Consider the following 22,205-nt stretch of genomic DNA (forward strand, 5'->3'; position numbering starts at 1 on the left):
GTCCTCCCTTCCCTAATTTGTCCCCCAAAAAAAAAAAAAAAAAAAAAAAAACAGCAACGGAATTACAGACTGCAAGCTCAAATGGCATATCAATATGAGTAATTCCAATGCACCCTGTTTTTATATTTTATATAAACTTAAGAAAAGGAAAATCTTACAGAGCAATGCTCTCCACCGGCATTTGGATGGAAAGACATTAACAGCCTAATATCTAATATACATACCCAACTAGAAATGGCTAAGCAAAATTTTGCGACACATTTCAGTGCCCTCCATCATAACATTAAAACTTGCCGAGGACTGAAAGCAGCAGAGCTTACACGTACTCCAGATCTTCGTCCCAACGTTCCAGGACAATGGTAGCAAGAGCAAGCCTATATGCCGTAGACCTCAGATTCCTAACCAGGACGAATATCTCCATCCTTCTTTGCTTCACGGGCATTGAATTCCACTGCTCTTCTCTGAGGCGAGCAAGACAGACCGCCTCACACATAGCTCCCGCCACTGGCTTCTTGCTGCATATCCACAGATACCAAATTCAATAAAATATTGAAGAGTAGGAACTGAAGTTAGCTATTAACATGGTTTATGTCCTCTTCTTTCCGAAAACCTACCTAATGCTCAGTTGGGTCCTACTCCTAGAGATATCCAAAATGCTGAGTGTATGAATTCTTTGAGAAGTGGAGTAGGCAAGTAATACTAACCTTCCTCGAACAAATCCAGTTGTGACAAAACCAATTGGCCACCTATGTGATTCCCTGGCTACAGGGTCATCCGGTATCTGAAGTTCCCATTTACCAGATGGTTGTTGTACAAAGAATGATCTCAATGAGGACTGAGGTAGTAGAATTTCTCCATCATTACTGCCTGATCTGCATCATTCAGAAGCAGAGATATTTAGTTAAAGGCATACTTAACAACCCTTGCTTTCTTCTTTTTCCCATTCTCTTTTGGTTCAATTTTTATCGTAATTATGATATATGGACAGATTTGAAAATTAGCCAACGACTGATATGATAGTCTGGCCTACAATAACCCCTAGATACAAATTCTTAATGGAAAACCCATTACTCACAAAATTGTATTATAGTCCCAATAAGTTAGGTGGAAGCAATTGTGATATGATTAATACAAAATTATAAATTAAACCAGAAAATTATATAATTAGATCATCTGCAGATCAACTTTTTTCCAGAAAAACAGAATCTAACAAGTAAATTTTTGTTCTAGAAACCCATAAATCCCCTCCCCTGATTGCACATAACCCGCAAAGAACAAGCAAAGAGTTTTCACCCTAGTAAGCAAATAATCCAGATGACAACTTACACAAATGGTTGTATATATGGTAATAGGAACAAGTACAGATACTTGAAAAGCAGCTAAGAGAGCAGTTACCTGGACATCCACAACGTTATATCAGTAAGATGAGGTGCACAAACCACTGCTCCCTCTTCAAAAACACCTTTTTTGTAAGCGTGGAGAAGAACTCTAAGGAAACATAGTTTGTTATCATAATTTAACAGGGAGATGGCCCGATTTTGACAACTGAGCTTTCCTTCATCCTTCATAAACTTAGAAATACGTTTCTTACCATCAGGCATGTTAGGGAATAAAAGCAAATGCTCACCATTGATATTATTCAAGAACTCAGACAGCATATAGGATGTTCTCACTACAAATCCCTCAAATGATGACACAACATGAGAACCAAGTGCAGCTGTCTCGCAATTTTCACAATCTGATTTTGTAAATGAGTTGCAGTCAACTGTATTTTTAGCATAGAGTTCTTCGAAATGACTTTGAGCATCTCCCAATGTAGATGATTTTTTGTCAAAAGCAAACCGAACACAGTCCCATGGAGGTGGAATAGGAACATTAAAACATCTCACGGCAGGAGGACGAAGTTTTTCTTTCTTATCAGCGGCAGCTGCTTCAGTTGCCATGAAGCAAGAGTATGCTCTGCAATCAGGAAAATCTGAGGGAAAATATGGCAACCCACCCTGTCAAAGAAATTTGCTTATGACTAAAATTTACAACTTGATAATGATGCTGAACAAAATAAGGTGCAAGTACTTACTTCACAAGCAATCCAGTGCTTCTCTCTCAAACCTATGGCATGAGCGCCATGGGAGACCAGAGGAACCCAAAAGGCTTTGACCCAACTCAACGGGAGTATAACAGACCACCTGAAAGAAGCAACAATGCTATCAGGCACTTTAAGGATTTCCATTATTAAAAAGTTCATATATACCAGAAAAAGTGCATTATGCTTTCACAACGATATACACAGAACAAGCACCAAAAAGAAAAGGACAAAGTCTCCCAATCACACTAGCTACAAAGCTAAATTACATGGACAGCTTCAAATTCAGAGGCGGAAGAAATATTCAGGTTCTTATCCAATGGGTATTCCAACACCAGGAACTACGAGCAAGAAAATTTAAGAAAACTAATTTGAATATAATTAATACCAAATACAAGAAGATAGTTTTCTTCTTTCTTTATTGGGGGGTAAGTGAAGAACAGAATAAATTACCTTATAACTGAGCCCTTCTGGTTATCATTTTTCAGAAGCATAATAGGGCAAAATCTAGAACACCGTCCCTTGCTTGAAACATTTGCTGCTCCCAAATTTTTATTACCAAGGCGAAAGAAATCCAGCTGCTGGTGTTGTTTTTCCATGCAAAGAACACTTTCTTCCACTGGAGGATCAAAACCGTTACTGACATCCCACAAATCAATACACTCAGATAAATCACTTATTTCTTCAGGTTTAGACCATAGTGACGAGTGTAATTCTGATTTCTTGTTTGGATTATCTGCCAAGTTCATGTGCCCATTAATTTCATCGTTCCGTACATGACCTAGTATACTACTAGATTTTGCTTCAGGAGCAACTGCCACTCTCTTCTCAGTCAAAGCACGAGGATCAATGACTTTAAGGGAGATAATTGCGGAAGAAGATGTATGATCTTCACTATCAAAGATGGAAAAATTCTTAAGTCGAGTTTCACCATCAGCCTCCACAACAGAACATTTTTTTAATTGCCAAGAATTCTCTAAAATACTGCATAGTCATAAGACAAAATTCAGTCATTTTTAACTCATTTAGTGTAATATGACGCATGAACTAGGTTATACGTTTGAATATCTCACCAGGTAACAGGATGCAACATCATTTGAAGAAGATGACATGTTCTTGATCCCATCACTTCCAATTTTGCAAGTTGACCCTCAAGTGAGATACAACTAATCAAGATGCCAGTCTCATCCATCTGAAAAGAACTGGCACATGGTTATTAAACATATATGTCGCCTGAAAATTAAAGATAAAAATACATAAATAATAAAGTAAAGCATTACATTGACGTGTGTGTACATTTCTTTAGCATCATATTTGTTACCCAACAACTAGAGGGTATAAGTTATAAATAATTTAAACATCCACAGGATCAGGGATATCTATACCTTACCTGCTTTTGACAAGCAAATTTTAGAGCATTATGTCCTTCTCTAAAGCTTGCAGCATGTATCCATACCCACAACTGGCGGGAGGAAGAACAATTGTTGATTTTCTGAGGCTTGTCACATCCATCAGTGTTATTGTCCCCGTCCACACCTACGTACTGCTGATGAGAAGGTCGCCACATATACGTCACTGGAGCAATGGGACAAGAAAAGGGAGCTCCAACATGATGAAGCTGCGAAAAACAAGGAAATCAGATATCCCAGATTTTTATGTGGCCCATGTTGCATAGAAGAGCATATAATGGCTCACCCACCATAGCATTTCGATAGATAACGCCAGAGAGTACAGAATGTGAGATATCTTCAGAATGTGCTGATGGAGAAGACACAAGTACAATGCTTAGAACAGCCAATAATGAATCCTGGAAGAAAATAACATAACAAACCAAGCTTGGTTAATTATTTGATCGGGGAAGAGATATAGAGCATTACAGAACTTGATGGGCCATGGAATTTATTAATGCATCCTCCCAGTCAGAATACATTGCTATCGCTCAATATGTCACAACCATTACAGGATAACAAAAGAGAAAAAAACAATAAATAAAATAGGAGTGAATCGACAATCAAAATCTTGTAAGTTGTAATAAAGAAAATGCCTGCCTCTGGACCTTCCAGTTGGACAGCACCATAGTAGCTTGCATCATGCATGAGAACTCCGTGTTTTAACCTCTTCAAGAGAGCCCTTGAACCTGTTCCTCTACATCATACAATGCATGAAAAATGAATTGTCTATCAATAGGAGTTGTTGGCATTATTTCTTCCTCGTAAGGACAAGAAAACATGTTGGGAAAAGGCTTCGTTGTTCTTTTAGTTGTATATGGAGAAGAAAACACATACAGAAAGAATTACACTAAATTAAACTGGTCTTCACTTCTTCAGTGCATTACCCATGTAATTCCTATATGAATTGAATCTATAGGATTGGAAAATAACCAAATCCAATTGTTATGTCTGCACTTTTGGTAAAAGCAAGAATGTGTTACCTGCCCTGCAAACCAAGAGGAAGGTGGAAACCCCAAAGCTTTGTCATTGTGAACCGCTTTGCATGCCATACGTGTGTTCTCAACCTCTTCGTCCCATCCCCCGAAGTACAAAAGCCAATCTCAGGATTCTTTTTGAGTTCAAGTTTTCGACGAATATGACGAGGAGGCTTCTTCTCATCTTTCTCAGAAGCAACATCATTGCTCGCATCCACTACTCCAAGTTTCTGCTTCTTTCTATATCTATTCTTTGCAGTTCGATTGTCATACCCAGTGGTTCTTCTCCTTTTGCTTCTCCGAGACCGAAAATCATTGTTTAATCGGTTCGCAATGATTGAGTGAAGAGTTTCTAGTTCAGAAGATCTAGATTCTGCAAATTTCTGCACATTAAGGGTGCGAGGAGGTAGAGCTGTTGAGACTTGAGGTTGTCTGCTTCCATTGGTGGCCATAAGACAAAATTGAATCCAAATCAACACATCAACATTTCTGAGGTGAAACAATATAACACACTTTATGCATAGGACCGTCTGCTCCTTCACAGTAGAGCCACAAGCTGAAAAGCAAAGGTATAAATGTAAAGTTCAATGGACATCCAGAGAGGAAAAGATATTAAATAAAGATAACTGCAATTTGTGCAGTTGGAATCAATGCACAGCTTAACCAAATGGCCTCCTTGAAATGAAGTTTATAGACATTGAGGCATTAGTTGGAAATGAACATATGCACCAAATTTTGAGTTGTGCTTCAAAATGAAGTTCTTACAAATGGATTTACACAAATGTCTTATGATATTGCCATAAGATACTAGAAATGATTACTAAAGCTTAACAGATGAATAAACTCAGCTGTAGAGCTTGTATGTGCAATCAAGATGTCCACTGTGCTATATTCTCTTTTGGTAATTGAAATGTCATTAACACATTCCATGTAGCCCTCAACAGGAGTACCATGTTTAGGCAAAACACAGCCGAATTTTCACCAAAGCGCCAGTATGTCGGTGACCCTATAAACAAAAGTTTTACATCCTACATAAAGTATACCTTTTTTCAAGAGCAATTCCCAAGCTATATTTCCAATTACAATTACGAATCGATTGCAAAGTTAAAACTCATGCAACCACAAATAATGAGTGTTTCCAGCCATAACATGTTAAAGTTCACATATTTTACAAATTTAATGTATTCCCTCCACAAATTATTAAACTTGATATATTCTATAAATGGGGTGTAATTAGCCTACCCCCCAAAAAAAAAGTGCAGTTCCTACTTCCTACATAATGGAAGTTAAATGATACGTTACTTATTCCAATAAAACTTCAGTAGATAAATCATTAATCCAGTGAATATGCTATACAGAGATGACCTAGTTACTACCATTAAGTGCTAAAGCGTAACAAATTGAGCTTGAAAAATATCCAAAATACACACAAGTGAACTAGTAAAGAGGACCCTTTTATAACTCAATTCATTACAATAGCCTTATAAATAGCCAAACCAAGCTCAATTTATCAGCTTATAGAACTATTATATATCTATCAATTACTAGGTAATATTAATACTACCTATAAATGCCAAAGAAGGATCACATTCTCTTTCAATAAAATGAACCCTATGTTTGGGAGCACTGAATCGGCACCTTGGATTTGGAATTGGAGGAAATTTAGTTCAAAGTTTAAACTAATTTTTCTCCAATTCCAAGGTACCGATTCGGTGGTTCCAAACGCAACATAAACGCATTCACATACACTTCATTGATAATACATAAAAAATTATATTTACAAGAGCTTTATTTTAACAACATAGCTTGTGGGAGTAGATGTAGGCAACAGATTCATATACCATTGGTGAAAAATGACACAAAATGTTGGCTGATGTCAGTTGTTTTTTCTGTTTGTTATCAAATATGCAACCTAAATTTTTATTAACAAATTTTCCCTCTCTTCTTCTTTTTTAATATTGAAAACTATCTCAAGCCTACTTCCTAAGAAGCTTAACATAGTTGTTAAAGGTCTCAAGGAGCACTAAGGCGCCAAGGTCTCCTGGAGCTTGAGGCGCAAGACGCAAGGCGAGGCGCACGTGACACAAAACACGTAAAAGAACAGCAATAATGTGGCAATCAACAACAAATACAGCAATAACAACGAAATTTACAACAATAACATGGAAATTAACAGAAAATAATTTGGCAATCAACAGCAAATTCAGCAATAATGTGGCAATCAACAGCAAATACAGCAATAACATGGAAATTAACAGAAAATAATGTGGCAATCAACAGCAATTCAGCAAAAACATGGAAATTAACAACAATAACATGGCAATTACCAAAAAATAAATAAAAAAGAGCAGAGAAAATAGAGAAGAGAGAAGCTGCTGCTGAAGAAGAAGAAGCTGCTGAGGAGGGGGGGGCGGGGGGGAGGGCTGAACTTGGATGAGAGAAACTGCCTAAGGGGAGGAGAAGTGAAAAAATTAAATTAAATTAAAAAGGATCAGAACTACGATGAAAACAGAAAACTAGGGGAAAATAATGAAAATTTGTTGTAGAAGAAGAAGAAGAAGAAGAACAGAGAAGTTACCAAAGGGGAGAGAGAGAGAGAGAGAGAGAGAGAGAGAGAGAGAGAGAAAACAGAGAGACAAACTGCAGAAGGGGGATGAAGAAGAGGAGAAGGAAGAGAGAAGATGCTGAAGGGAAGAGAAAAAGAAGAGAGAGAAGGTGCTGAAGGGGGATGAAGAAGAGAGAAAGGAGAATGAGGAAGAAAGGAAAAAAAAGAAAAAACCTAACTCATGGATTGGCTGAGAAGAAGAAGAAGAGAGGAGAGAGAGCATACCTACGATCGCACACCAGAGAGAGCCCCAAATTGTCAACGGACTGAGAGGGTATTTTTGGTTACGTTCTTTACACCCTTCAGCAATATAACATGTGGTGGTCGGGTCCAGTTAACTTAAAATTACCACTTTTCAGCAATATAACATGTGGTGGTGGGGTCAGTTAACTTAAAATTACCACTTTTCAGCACTATAACATGTGGTGGGGCCCAAATCACCTTAAAATTAGTAATAACAATTGACTAAATTGAGCAACTAAATAAACAATCGTAAAGCGCATAAATCCCCCTAATCTTTACTCTCTCCCCCCAAAAAAACCCTGAACTTTTATTTTGATAGAAAACTCTCAAAACTATTTCAATTTTTGCAAAAAAAAACTTTGATTATCATGTAACCTACGTTATAATTTTAAAATGCCGGTACTACCCTTATTACTTATGGGATAATTAAGGAATAAAATCTGAAACCCCCAAATTGTTTATTGCTAACCCTAACTTTCATTCACAAATTGCCATCGCCACCTCTGTGGAGGTCTCACTTTGCAACCCCCTACAACTCCAACCGCAACGACACACAAAATAATCGGATAGAGTGCATCAAAACTCCAATTCCAATTCCAACTACATGTACTCAATCTTTCAATTACCACAACAAGACATGCTCAAGATCGCCGAGCTTGTGTCTCACCAGCATCAATGTCACGCCGGTCACGTTCATCTTCGTTGTTTGATAAATCAATCACCACACTTGTGCCGTTCGCGCGACAAACAAACAAACCCCAATCTGAACTATTCGTCCTCCACCATTAAATTTGTAAAATCCCTTTTATTTGGGTTCTCTTCGTTTTCCAAAACCAATTATGCATCGAAATGGCTTAACATTATTTTATTGGATCTAACAAATCAACAGTATACAAGATCCGTGGCCTCTATTCAACTATATATATATATATATATATATATATATATATATATATATATATATATATATATTGCGACGACGAGCTATGAAAAGTTTCCTCCGTTGACTGTTGGTGAGGGGAGGCAATATTGCACTGGCGGGAGGGGAGGCGATATTGCACCGGCAGCGGTGAAGATAGCCAAAGAGAGAAATTTTGGAGGCAAGTGAAGAAACAAATAGGCAATTTCGAAAAATCAGGAAAAAGATTCTCAATATTGCGATCGAAGGTGCGGTATTTGAATTCGGTGAAGGGATCGACAAGGTGGGTCTGTGCATATCCCTTTCTCTCTCTTTCTATATATATGTGTGTGTGTGTGGCTTGTATATAGGTGGGTCTAGTACAAGTGTTGGTGTTTGGCTGCTAAAGTGAGTAGTGTAAATCTGTATGGAATGAGCTATGGTTTCCAAATTGAGTTTCAAAGTCAACTTTTTAGATTGGAGTCTGTATTGAAGTTGTTTGGCGCTAAAACGTTGAAGGGTAGGTGAAGCTTGTTGATAAGGTGCTGCGTTGTCGCCATATATTGGTTTTTAAGATTGCTACTTGACAAACTACAATAAACATTCCAAACGGTGTCGGTTCATTTAAGGCCAATTTGGTAATTAAATATTTCCAGTGAGCTCCGGTACTATTTTAATTTTGTCCTTAAATTGCACATTTTGAATAGTTCAGGGGGCATTATTTAATTCATGGGGGGTTTTGTGTTTTTGTCCTTGAAAGTATGGGGGGTTTCTTGCACTTTACCCTATAACTTCAGTCAGGCGCTCCTTTATTGCGCCTTGAGCCTGACACGCCTGTGTAACAAGAGCGTCCCTAAGGCAACACGACTCGCCTGGGCTGGTGCAAGGCGCAATTGATGCGCTTTGCGCCTGAGGCGCCCCAAGCGCGCGCCTTTGACAACTATGAGCTTAAGTACTGAAAACTATCTCAAGCCTCCTTCAAGATGCAAAAAGGTGAAAGAAATCAACAAGGCTTGTGGCGCAGTTGGGTGGTAGGACAGACCATTGGTGCCTGAACAAACCGTATCCAGTAAGGGCCGGCCCCTAGATTTCAAATATTTTGAGAGGCCCTAGGCAAACTTTCAAATGTGAGGCCCTTAAGTTTCACACGTGCAAAAAAAAATTATAAGCGTGCGGAATTTTCATATGATGTTTTCAAATTCTATAGCTAATATAATTGTGCACCTGTGCAATGTGCATAAGATAACTAACTAATAACTATAAATTTATCACCACCAACAAATAATTGTGTCTGTACAGTGTGCATAAGACTACTAACAAATAACTATAAATCTATCACCACCAATAAATAATTGTGCGTCTGTGCAGTGTGCTTAAGACAACTAACTAATAATTATAAATTTTTATCACCACCAATAAATAATTGTGCGCCTGTGCAATGTGCTTAAGACAACTAATTAATAACTATAAATTTTTATCACCACCAATAAATAATTGTGCGCCTGTGCAATTTGCATAAGACAACTAATAACTATAAATCTATCACCACCAATAAATAATTGTGCGCATGTGCAGTGTGCATAAGACAGGTAACTAATAACAATAAATCTATCAATTAAAGAGTGCGAAATTTTCATAGCCACAAAAATTATAGGAATGCGGAATTTTCATTAATATGAGATGATAAGAACAAAAAATATATTAATGTTGAAAACATACAAAAGAAAACCCGGTCTTGGTGTTTTAAAAAAAGCACAATCCAGTTTACATCAAAAAATTAAAATGAAATATTCAACACAATTTAGTCACAAAAATCAAAATTCAACTTTATATCAAAGTAAATGTTCAAGGCAAATAACCTCACGAGATCCTAAGAAGAGTGTCCTCAATATGCAATGATCAAGGCAAATAACCTCACAAGATTCTAAGAAGAGTGTCCTGCTAGCATGTGAAAGAAGATCACAATTAAAAGAAAATGGATGGAGAATCAAACGGAAACAATAATAACTAAGCATTGCCGATCCTAAGAAGAGTGTCCTGCTAGCATGTGAAAGAAGATCACACTTGACATAAAACGGATGGAGAATCAAACAGAAACAATAATAACTAAGCATTGCCGATCATAGAATAAATATAATATAAAAATAATCTAAAATCAATGGTCAAATGATCTCCTAGCTGGAGTTTTCATTGGAGCTTTGTGTGTGTTTTTGTGTGTTTTTTTTTTTTGGGAGCCAATTACCCCTTTCTTGATTTCAGGATGAGGAATCAACTTTAGTAGCAGTGATTGATTGATCATTGCTACAGAAAACCTGTGCAAATTAATAGAAAAAACCATTAACTTTTGTTTTGTTAAAGCCTGCTCTTGATTTCCATGTGTTTGTACATTCTGATGGCAAGTGCATTGACAGTATTATTAACTGAAATTCTAGCTGAGCCAACTTCAAATAACATCAATAATGGTGGTATGTAACTTCATATAAAAAAAATAAAAATAAAAATAAATAAAAAACCCTTAATTTGGCACTTTTAAGTATGAGCATAATTTAGAGATCGAAAAAGATAATTATTACGTTAGGTCCTCAACCCACTAGAAGGGATCCTCAATTTTCGTATGGTTGCTGCTGTTGTGAGACTGGAGTGGACTTCGGGAGAGGAAAAAAAAAAAAAAAAGATCGATTCATGCAAAAGGAGAGAGAAGAGAGAGAGAGGATGAACATACCTTGTCACGGTGTCACCTGAGCCTGAGGCGATAGCGGAGGCTGCGTCCGGCTGAGGGTCGACGCAGATTGTGTCGTCAGAAAAACTTGCCCTAACCTTTTTTTTTTTTCGTTTTTTCCATCCCCCTACATCGCACTTGGGTTTTAAGCCCTTTTTTGTCTTATTAACTGTTAACCTATAAATCCTTTAGTATTACAATCTGACCCCTCTTTATTAGAATAAAATTTCAATTTTGCCTGGAAAAAAAAAAAAAAAGTACTGGTATCCAAAAGTATCTTTATTACTGTATTTAAAAAATCTTTACGGTCTATACTTCTCCAAATAGGGTTTTTTTTTTTTTTTTTTTCCCTTTTTTCCCGCCCTTTATCTACTCTTAAATATTTTTAAAAGTGGAACTCATGCTATAAAATAATTGAGTTAGTGTTTTAGAAAGCATTTTTCTTCTTGCCAAGCATTTGAGTATATCTCCTCTTCCTTTTTTCATTTTTCTTTTCTATTTTTTTTTTTTTAATTTAAATGAACATGATACTTTTCTTGGCCTTTGGATGTTCAACCTGCTTCATATATATACCATAGCAAATGATGAATTAATTTTAAGATTAATGTGATAATTCTATGTTACTAAAATTTTAGATACATTGGTTTGATTTTTTATCTTATTTGTGCTTCTTTGTAAAGAATGTATATAAGTTCTTCTCTGTTTATAAACAGTTTATGTTAAGTCTGACAAGGTGAAGGAAGATTACAAACTGAGAAATTAAGAGCAACTTCATAACACAATAAAAGCATTCCCATCCGCAATCAAATTTCCACCAAATTAACCAAATTTCCACCACCAGCAATCAAAATTGAGTTCTAACTTCTTGAAGACAGTCCTCAGTGTGTAAAAGCAGCATATCGACATTGCTTTCCTCGTGCATTATGGCGCCTTGTCACAGAGAGCTTTGACAGAATTGCAGATGGTATCTTCTCACCCTAGTTGCTCTCATTTGATAGTTTTTCAGTTAAAGAATGTTTCAACAAATGTGCAAAGAATGTTATAACAACTGTGTTATTGATATACATGGTATGTTTTATTTGATCAAACTCTAAATAAACTATACTTGCTGCTTGTCACACCAATGCCTCGCCTTCTCTAGCTTACAGTTTCAAGCATGCATGCAGCATCTTCGAAAATGCTAATTCTTCTTACCGTTCTTCAGACAACGTATGGTCATTACAAGTTGTTGCCTTTCGCCTTCTACCTCTGCAAATTTCAGACTTATTTCTGAATATCTCTCTTCCATTTCTTTTAGCTCTCGTTCCATGACTTTGTTCCTTTCCATCAGTAATGCTACATCAGTTAACAACTCGGTCTGATTGGAGTCAACTCCACTTTGCTTTGACTTGCCTTCTGTAGTTCTCTTCTCCAAATGCTGTACTTCCTGTATGTCAAAAAGTAGTGCTATCCTGAGTCACTATCTGATATATTCATACGTATTAGTAGAAGTAAATTTAAGTTTGGATCACACAAAAAATCTAGGTAATTTAACTTGATTTATACTTGAACTTAATGGGATTTTCTCTAGAGATTGATCAAACATTTATTCAAAATAATTCATTTAAAATTCCAAGGGCTGGAGAAAGTACTATAATATAGAAGTAGGATTTTCTGCACTTCCATGGAGAAAGTACTACAACTGACACATAAATAGCTTTGTACACCTAATCTTTTTTTTCTTTTTTTCTTTTTTTTTTTCATTTCTTGTTTTAATATGGAAAACAACTATATTCTTACTGTTAGATAATATTCAAAATAAAATGGGGCAGATTTGTTTACCTTTGAATAAGTAACTTGTTCACCATGACTCTTCAATTTCTTCTTTAAACTGGTGATTGCCTCATCCTTCTTCTGTTGGTCACCCTCTAATACAAACACCTGTTTCCTCAGATTTTCATTCTCCTGTTCAACTTTGAACAAGCAATGTTTCAAATCATTATATTGAGCTCTAAGCTTTTCCACTTCTGACTGAAGAGTCCCAATTATCGTCTCCTTTTCGTCCTTCAAAGACCTCAATGTACCTAATTCCTCCTGTAACTTTTCTGCATCCTTCCTTGCTGAATCAAATTCTCTCTTAAGTTCTTCTCTTTCATTACTCCATCTTTGCAGCATCTCTTGTTCACCATTTGATGTCTTTGCGTGTTCCATCTCATCTCTCAATTTTTCTTTCTGCTCTGCCTTGGCAGAGGGACCATTCTTCTCCCTTTTGAGCTTTTTTATCTCGCCTTTGAGCGATTGGATCTCAATTGTGAAAGCCTCTAGTGATTCTTCCTTGAGCTTTTCAATATTTTGGACTTGCGCAGACCTCTCATCAAGTTCCAATGACATTCTCTCTATTTGCTTTGCTTTCATATCTGTTTGATTTGAGAGCTCTTGCAGTTTTACTTCATACTGATCCTTAGTTATCCCAAGCTCTTCATTAGCTCTCTGGAGCAATTCTTCCAGCCTGCTTTTCTGTTGACGCAGATCATTAGCTTCTGCAACTGATTTCATGGCCTTCTTCTCATTTTCATCAAACTTAGATGCCATCTCCACAGAAAGCCTTCTGAATTCCTCCTGAAGCCGCTCAGCTGCATTAGCATTATTCCATCTTGTCTTTCTCAAGGCCTCCTCTGCTTGGATGGCCCTCTGCTCCTGCTCAACTTTGGCGCGTGTCATTGCTCCAAGATCATCCTCAAAACTTTCTGCCTGCTTCTCCAGTTCATTCTCCAAACTCTTTACTTGAGTTTCAAGCTGATTGATAGTATCCGAAGATTCTGATAATTCTATTGTCTGCTTCTTGATTTCGTTCTCTAAACTTTCTACCTCGAATTTGAACTCTTTTATAATTGCCGACATTTCTAAGCATTCATTATGCTGCTTCATCTGTTCTATTTGGTTCTGCCCTAACTTTGAAGAGACATCTCGGTTTTCCTGTTTTAAGACCTCATAGTTCACTGCAAGCTGTTCCGCATGCAGCTTTTGCTCCACTCTCTCTTTCTTGTAGACCTCTATTTCACCAGACAGATCTGAAATCTTCTGCTTTAGCAAGTCGACTTCCTCTTCAGCATTTTGACTGGCTTTTGCTATGCTGGAGAGTTCGGATATTTCTCCGTTTTTTTGCTCCAACATTTCATCAAGGTCTCTTACTGCAAGAACTAATTCAGAGTTGGAGTCTTCTGTCTTGTGCAGCTGCAACCGCAGAGTGCTATTCGAGTCTTTTTCGTGATCACGCTCTTTCCTAACTTCATGTAATAGAGCCCTTAAATTTTCAATTTCCATCTGCAACTGATTCGAAACGTCTGCATCAACATATTTCTTGAGCTTTTCACATTCTGTTTGAAGTGCATCTCTCTCCTCATTTAGGCTAACAACTTTTCTTGATAGGTCATGTCCCCTTTTGCTCTCCTTCACAACTTGCTTCCGAAGAGATTGCAACTCCAATTCTGAGACTTCTGCCTGCCTTTCGAGCATTGAAATTTCACTTCTCAGACTCTCAATGGATCTATCGGAAGCCTCTTGTGACCTGTCTCTTGGGAAGCTCTCCTCGGGGCTATTTCTCGAGTCAACCATACTTCCATCTGAAATAGAACCCATTGAGACCGTGTTTGATCTCCTATGGACTTGGTTTTCGGTTGGAGTGGCTTCTATTAATCTCTTCTCAGGCATCGAGCTTTGTCTGAGAGCGGTGTGGTCCTGACAAACAGTAGCATTCTCTAATCGAAGATCTCTGAAGCTGCCCATTTGTTCACCATATTGAGATGTAATTTGGTTGAAGTGTTCATCCTATCAAAAAAAAAATCAAGAATCATTTCATTACTATTTGCCCTTATTCGGATGATCCAAATGGCCGCTAAAAAGGCCATTTGACCTTTCAATTCGATAATTTCAGTTGGTATGGACAATGTTTGGTGTGAGACCTTACTTCCATAAAGATGCTATTTTGTGATATGGCCATTGGAGCTTCACTTTCTTCAACATGTCTGAAAATTCCCATAAACAAAAAAATAAATGCAATATTATTTTCATATTCTTTATATAAAGATGCCGAAATGAAAATGATTATTACCTTTGATCAACATTTCCCAGCATCCTCTGAACTGTGACCTGTCTAAACACATCTTCATCATATATAAGAAATCTTTTTTGGCATTCAAATTCTCCATATTTATATACATCACAATGACAAAATGCAGTTCTTTAAGAAAAAATTTCATTTTCGTAGACGTTATATATCATTCAAATTATCGGTTAATCTAGAGAATTAGAGCGAGAACTAACGTGTAAAATTGCACCGGAGATTGAATTCTCGAGGGGCAGAGAGACTATAAAAGGCTTAGATGTTTCTATGAAATCTGCAAAATTAATATAGGTCTCTCCCAGATAACCTGATTTTGATGATCCCTGCAAAATCAGCAAGCATTAGATGACCTCTACCGAAAACCAGTTCAATGAAGAGAGAAGAACTGAGAAAATTGTGAACATTTCTTACCCTTGAAACAATGAAATGGTAAAATTTTTCATTATATATTCCTGTTTTTTGCTCCTTAGTTAATTTCACTGTTTCATAGACTGGATTATCCCAAAAACAGGTTCCATTTACAACTGCAGCTTTCCCTAGTCTCACTGTTGGCTTCCCAACATCTGCTGGAACCAGGGACACCATCAAGGTAGTCTTTTTCGATTCCGGCACCTGAAAATAAAAATTGCCATACACAAAAACCAGGTGATACATATATAGATATAGATATAGATATATCATATTTATATAGATCTTGAATTACTTGATTAATTGCAGTGCATTAGTTATATGCTCTTTTTCACTCATTGTGTGTGAAGATCAACTCACTTGAATTGAATATCCAACTCTTCAAACAATAATTTAGTGCTGTTTGTTACCATTTTAAACAAAACTAAAGCACACCCTTTTGAATTCAAAAGCAGAATTAGTACCTGAGTTGCTTGGAACTGCAGTTTGAACACAGCTTTGATCTTGATCTTGTCACTTCTCCACCTTGATGACTTGAACATCTTTGCTCAGATTAATGCTTTGAATTCTTCAAAAATCCCAAATTTCACTCACCCAAAAGAGATTTGAAACAATGCTGAAACTTAAATTATGTTTTTTTAAAAAAAATTTAATTTATTAACATATATATTGTTTTAAAGCTAGAAGCAAGAAAAAGTGTTTTGCTATCCTTTACAAAAGATGACATGAAAGAAGTGAGCAGCCTGTCAGTTTCATCAAATTTGAGATGTAGTTGAAGAGAATCAGAGCTGTATAAAGTTAAAATAATTCTATAATAGATTATTACTATAAAGTATATTATAAAAAACAACTCTGAATCACATAAGATTTTCATGTTTGTTTGCATGTGTCACCAAGTTCAAAGCTTTAATTGAATGATGTAAAATAACTCTATTCCTTTACAATATATCTTTCTTAATTACTTTGAACTGCAAAGTAGGTCAACTTTTAATTTTATTCTCCTCAAAATTTCATAATGACTAGGGATACTTCAGTTAACTCACACAGGTGGTGTTGGGGAGGCCAATAGTAAGTTCAGATGTCTCATTCTCACGAACTGCAAAAATACTCAAACTTAGCGATTGCACATATTCAGAGTTTACACACGCGCAAACATGAAAAAAAAAAACCCTCACAGGTGATGTAGTGAATAAGTGGTCTCCTAAGGCGAATAGTAAGTTGAGATGTCTCATTTTCACAAGGTCCAAAAATATCCATATTTAAATGATACGTATGATTTATAAGTGATTGTAATATTCGAAATATATATGAGAGTGCCCAAAAAAAAAAAAAAATCTTGGGATAGGTGAGTTCCATGGTTCAATCTTTTGGTACACTGACCATGGTTCAGGGTTGTTGGTGCTGAACCTGTCGGCAGTTTTGGGGCTAACATTTATGGAATGTCATTGGCATTGGCAATTTTGGTTTAATGATTGGGCCAACATGGAAGGTTGTGAGTATATTGTAGGTGCAACCATTGATTGATGTGTTGGAATGCAATTAAGTGATGTGAAACAATGTGGACCAAACCCTTAGAGCTCCTTTAAATCTTATCCATGAACAAGTACAGTGTAATATACAGATAAGTTATGTCCATGATTGAGTCCCTTATTGGTATAACTATCCCTGGAAAATTGCTTTTCGAGTGGGTGGGAGCACGTGAAACCATGTGCGCTCTCTCTCTCTCTCTCTCTATGTGCGTATATATATATATCCATATATTATTTTTAATGGTACTTAAACATGCTATTTGTTCATATATTGACTTTGTTACTAGCTTTAACTACTACTTATGGATCTTGAAACCTCATATGGTTTAGAAACATTAAACAGAGAGAAAAGGAATTAATATTCTATAGGGTTTTACACTGAGGATGGCACGTGTTGTATTGCATTCAACAGTTTATATTACACGGATGGCACGTGTTGTACTGCATTCGACAGTCTATATTACACACATATTATTGGACGAATGTGTGAGTAATGAGGATCCGAATCCGAATGCAATGTTCTTCAGAGGAGGCGGACCAGAGAATGCGAAGTACCCAATTGGATGGAAACTTTTGATAAACATGGGATGATGGACATTTCTCCAATTTCTTGAGGGTACGTATGGTAATGCAACCATAAAGAATACGTGATTGGCTCGTGACCTTTTAGAGTGGTCGCGTATAGTCACGTGACTTCATCAATCCACATTTTCATGTCAGAATGACTTTCCAACTACAAATGTAGTGGACTGTGCCATGACTTCAATTCATTGAAGAAAAAGCATGAACTTTCTTTAAATTCTCACGAGGAAACACTGCACCAAAATTATACTTGCGCAATTACGAGCAATGTTACTTTTAAGAGACATTCTTAGTAATAAAAAAAAAAAAATAACCCCACTTGATTAAGGATTGTGATGGTGAGATTTGAGCCGAAACTCATTTTTTACATAGTCGCGATCCCGTTTAACATAGCAACTTTCTTTTTTGTCCAAAATCGTTTAACAAATGACCCTCTATCGTACATTCCTGGCCCCATCCTCACCTCTCGTCATCTCCTAGAGTTTAAATTCTTACTTCATTTGAATTCAAGCATTTATACTATTTACTTTATAAAGCCAAATACATTAATGTAATCTTGGTAAGCAAATAAATATACATAGTTAGCATATACTTGATAAACATCACATATTTACAAAGATGTAGCAATTGTACCAAACAATCTAAATAAAACATTTATAATTCAAGATATATTTCTTCAAACAAAAATGTGATGAGGATATAATTAGGCCATATATTAGCCAAAGGTATTTTAGTATATTTTTAGTAAAGTTAGGGGTATTATAGTTATTTCACAGCGTAAACGTGGTGGGAAGATGGGTGGGGAACCTTTTCCTGTCCTTACCCTACATTGTGTGGTTTTTTTCTCCCTTCCTCCAAAATCTGTTTGGCATTCCCAAAATCATTCCAAACGGAGACTCGACGGAACAAGTCATTTTATCGTTTTCACACTTTAGCAATAACTTGTAACGACCCGGTCATTTGCCTTCCTTTCCTTTTTCCTTAAATTTTACGAATGAATTTTTTTCGTTTAATTTTCTTTTCTGAGCTATGTTTCGTGTCGCTTAGTGTCATATCGAGTGCTCGGAATTGGTTTCTGAAACTCTTTCATGTGAATTGACAACTACCTTTGAGGACCGAGTCATTTTCGCATTTTCACTTTTCAAACACTATGCGTCTTTCGTTCTTTTTCCTGTTTCGTCTTTTTCCCTACTCTGTCTTTTCCCGTTTATCACATTGTTGGCATAACCTCACTTCTCATGCTCAGAGTTGGTTTTTGACTTCACGTGTCTTCATCTTGAGTGGTTTCCTCAAAATACGTATCTTTACTTTTGCAAGAAAGTACTCTGATTGCTCTCGGTGCCCATAGGGGCATGGATGCATAAATCTTTGGAATTAATTTCATTTCTTGGGGTGTTTTTCATAAATATCTTTTGAAGATATTTTATTTCAGGGGCATCTAAAAAAATATCTTTTGGAAGATATTTTCATTCTGGGGCAGTTTCGCGGTTAACCCTTTTTATAGGAGCCATTGTGCAATTAACGAAAGTTATTGCAAAATGTCTCGTCTGGAGCCTGAATCCTCGTACGGGATTCATTTTCACTTTTTGTTGACTTGTAAATTCATAGAATTCCGTTCTGGTCATTTTTTTCCAGTTTCAGAGTTTCTAGACCCGGTTGCCGCCGAACTTGTTCGGGGCATAACTTTCTGCTCGGGACTCAGTTTTTGACGCTGTTTCTTCCGTTATTCATATTTTCTTATTGTGAATCTTTTTTGTTCACGGAGTTTTGCCGTTTGAGCGTGTTTACTCCAATTTTACTTTTCCGGACCCTGCGAGGCCCATTCGGGGCACTTTTTGGATTTTCCTATAAAAGGGAAGTGAGATATTTCATTTTTGGCCATCTCCTTCCTTGATGCACGACCAGCAGCTCCCATGGCTTCCAAAAGGGGCTGCCACCCTTCTTCTTCCATTCAAACCCTCTTCCCTTTGTTAAAAAGTTGAAGTGCCTTTGCGTTTTGTATTCGTGTTGACTACGCGCTTCTTTTACCCTTATTAGAACCCATTTCTGACCAAATTTTGAGTTTGATTTTAAGTTCAAGTAGTGATTTTCATGGGGCTTCTTTGGGATTCTTGTTCACGGCGTTGTCCCCGACAAAACCCCGAAGTATTGTCGGATTTGGAGCCGTTTCGTTTTGATGACTTTTGAGATTTTCATCTCAAATTGAGGTAGGGGGTGTCTTAGGATTATATTTATGTTGTATTGATTGTTATATGAGCATATACAATTTGCAAGCATGTTTTGTTTAAGATTTAGAATTTAATTTAATTAATTACTATATTTAAGATTTAATTCATATGGCTTTGTGTATAACATAGAATTAAAATATGACATGCTAGGAAATTAAATTTTAGTATGTTGATTAACATATATTAAATTTGAGGCATTTGGATAAGAATTACAGAAATTATTTAATATTTATCTTTTGTGAAAGTTTAATTCACATGGTGATAACAAGCATGAAATCATGATATAATGTGACATTTGGATAGGCCTTGGCATGTTCTCTAACATAGATTAAATTGAGGGCATTTGGAATTGTTTAAAAATCTAGAGAAAATAAATTAATTAGCTTGATTAATTTTGTTTTAAGTGTTTTAATCACTTAACTTGTCATTTGATGTTATATATGTGATGATCATGACATGTCCTTTAATATATATTAAATTGAGGTTATTTGGGATTAACTTAGAATTTAGTGAATTTAACTATTTATGTTTAATTAAATTCTACTTTATTACTCCATGGATTTAATTGCATTTTGGAAGTTGTTTCTATATTTAAATCATGGATTTGAATTCGGTGTATGTTTACTTGATTACTTTTGAGCATTGGATAAGAATATGTTTTCCTTATTGGATATATTGTTGCTATGTGTAAAGAATTGCGCACCTTGTATTTAACATCTTTCATGCCATAGTAGTTATAGACTTTGAGCATGCATTGTATATGTTTCCAAAATTAGATTGTGCTTGGTAAATAGTTGATATCTTGTATATACATATTAATATATATACGTTGTTGCACAATTTGTTGATTTTGAAAACTTGGGGATGTCGTTATTTGGCTACGGCTAGGACTTGGTTCTAGTACGGGGGATTGTCCCTCTATATAGTCTAGTGCGCACATAGGGAGGTTACCCATGGGCTAGTAACCCTAAAGTAACTATGCTGTCGGTCTGATTCGGCATAACGTCCGAGTATCCACTTTGTTTGATTTCGTATTTCATTTCAAGTTGATAACTAGATGATATCGTAACTTGTTATTCTTTGTTTGATTTCCCATTTTATGTTGTAAGATGTTAACTTTGAGAAATCATACTTTAAGCGTTGTATTGGAAGTTCCAATGTTGGTTAAATTGCATCGATATCATAATTTGTGTTTTGATGTTCAAATGTAGTTTAGGAATAATCCTATAGATTCACTTTGAACATAGACGTTAGATGGCATGACCCCTCTTGTTGTTTTCGTATCTTAGATTTCAAGTTGAAGACTTTGAAAATCTATATCTTGTTGATTTTTATAACATGTTTCCATATTGTTTGAATTGCATGAACAATGTGATTATGCTAGAAATGTTTTAAGGTAGCTTATGATGCTTCCTAAGTCTCATTTTGACATAGACGTTAGGTGACATGAACCTTTTTGATATGTTTCACCTTAAGGTGATAAAATTGTAAAATGCTAGGTCGATGCATGCTCATCTCCTACGAGTAGCTTTATGTTACTCACCCCTATGATACTGGGGCATATTTTAGGTACAGGACTCAAGACTTGAAGATTTCATTGCCTTGGATCGTTTGGTAGCTTTATGTATCAAACTTGTATTCTTTGATTCTACGTATGTAAAGTGTACATAAGTACACTCCTTTTAATGCATTTTACATGTATGACATGAGGCCAATGGTCATTAACTTGAAAGGTTACAAGTATGTTTCCTCTAAAACTCAAATATTGCCATTGTAGCTTATTTGTGAGAAATGGAGGTTTTGTATGCTAAAACTTGTTAATGAAATGTAAAGAGGCTTTAGGCCATGTTGGTATATCTATTTTATCATATTGCTTGCACTTGCATACTCACTTTGGCAAATAACACCATCCTTGATGAAACAAAAACTCTAAGTAGCATTTTTAGGAAGTTTTACCCTATTCTGTTCCAGGGGCATTTCAGGTATTTCACAATGCGTTTTTTTCATTTTTACAAAATGACCATTTTGCCCCTAGGTTCCTTTTTATCCGTTTTGAAATGACACTTCCGCATTTGTTTTCCTTTGGGTTCCATGACCTCATTGAGGGTCACATTAGTGTCTTAGAGACACATTGCATCTCTAGAGACCGTTGTTTCACCTTTCGCTTTCGCATTTCGGATCCGTTATCGGGTCATCTTTTGGTCATCACTGACGCACCGGGTTTACAAAACTTGGGCCGTCACATAACTAGACTTAGTGATTGTGAAACATATTTGAATTTATTAATTAATTAATTTATTTATTTTTCAAAGTGAGACTTGGTCAACTTTAAATATATATTTTTGTTCACACCCATTTTGGCAAATTAGGTTGTGATAAAGTG

At 36.2% G+C, this 22,205-nt stretch overlaps 2 protein-coding genes across 5 annotated transcripts; both read right to left on the reverse strand.

Annotated features, from left to right (window-relative positions):
- Window positions 1–95: 95 nt before the first annotated feature.
- On the reverse strand, window positions 96–11,118 carry LOC132271808 (ribonucleases P/MRP protein subunit POP1). Of its 3 annotated transcripts, XM_059773297.1 has the most exons (12): window positions 10,977–11,115; window positions 10,114–10,192; window positions 4,515–5,064; window positions 4,132–4,228; window positions 3,783–3,890; window positions 3,474–3,701; window positions 3,157–3,275; window positions 2,537–3,067; window positions 2,078–2,186; window positions 1,396–2,000; window positions 705–872; window positions 96–515 (listed from the first exon to the last, which is right to left on the reverse strand). In XM_059773297.1, the coding sequence occupies exons 3-12, from the start codon at window positions 4,958–4,960 to the stop codon at window positions 317–319; spliced, it is 2,610 nt and encodes an 869-aa protein (XP_059629280.1). In that variant the 5' UTR covers window positions 4,961–5,064; window positions 10,114–10,192; window positions 10,977–11,115; the 3' UTR covers window positions 96–316. The 3 variants fall into 3 exon arrangements, with proteins under 3 accessions (XP_059629280.1, XP_059629279.1, XP_059629281.1); XM_059773296.1 differs by lacking the exon at window positions 10,114–10,192 and having other exon boundaries at window positions 10,977–11,118; XM_059773298.1 differs by lacking the exons at window positions 4,132–4,228; window positions 10,114–10,192; window positions 10,977–11,115 and having other exon boundaries at window positions 4,515–4,723.
- A 629-nt stretch (window positions 11,119–11,747) lies between these two features.
- Window positions 11,748–16,352, reverse strand: LOC132271807 (uncharacterized). 2 transcript variants are annotated; one of them, XM_059773294.1, is made up of 7 exons: window positions 15,948–16,352; window positions 15,487–15,687; window positions 15,276–15,398; window positions 15,064–15,101; window positions 14,920–14,977; window positions 12,795–14,780; window positions 11,748–12,399 (listed from the first exon to the last, which is right to left on the reverse strand). In XM_059773294.1, exons 1-7 carry the CDS (start codon window positions 16,023–16,025, stop codon window positions 12,154–12,156), a joined length of 2,730 nt encoding a protein of 909 aa, XP_059629277.1. In that variant the 5' UTR covers window positions 16,026–16,352; the 3' UTR covers window positions 11,748–12,153. The 2 variants fall into 2 exon arrangements, with proteins under 2 accessions (XP_059629277.1, XP_059629278.1); XM_059773295.1 differs by lacking the exons at window positions 15,487–15,687; window positions 15,948–16,352 and having other exon boundaries at window positions 14,915–14,977; window positions 15,064–15,398.
- Between the last annotated feature and the right edge of the window lie 5,853 nt (window positions 16,353–22,205).

Source organism: Cornus florida, unplaced genomic scaffold (genome assembly GCF_030987335.1).
Source record: "Cornus florida cultivar Cherokee Brave unplaced genomic scaffold, ASM3098733v1 CherokeeBrave_3.0.0_Hap2_Chr08, whole genome shotgun sequence".
Classification (NCBI taxonomy): Eukaryota; Viridiplantae; Streptophyta; class Magnoliopsida; order Cornales; family Cornaceae; genus Cornus; species Cornus florida.

Coding starts and splice junctions, on each gene's coding strand:
- LOC132271808 (XM_059773296.1), bottom strand. CDS start 4,960: ATGGCCACCAATGGAAGCAGACAACCTCAAGTCTCAACAGCTCTACCT. Junction 3,702..3,782: donor TTATCTATCGAAATGCTATG/GTGGGTGAGCCA, acceptor TGTTTTTCGCAG/CTTCATCATGTTGGAGCTCC. Junction 3,276..3,473: donor AATTTGCTTGTCAAAAGCAG/GTAAGGTATAGA, acceptor AGTTCTTTTCAG/ATGGATGAGACTGGCATCTT.
- LOC132271807 (XM_059773294.1), bottom strand. CDS start 16,025: ATGTTCAAGTCATCAAGGTGGAGAAGTGACAAGATCAAGATCAAAGCT. Junction 15,399..15,486: donor ACCATTTCATTGTTTCAAGG/GTAAGAAATGTT, acceptor CTGATTTTGCAG/GGATCATCAAAATCAGGTTA. Junction 15,102..15,275: donor TCTCCGGTGCAATTTTACAC/GTTAGTTCTCGC, acceptor GTGTTTAGACAG/GTCACAGTTCAGAGGATGCT.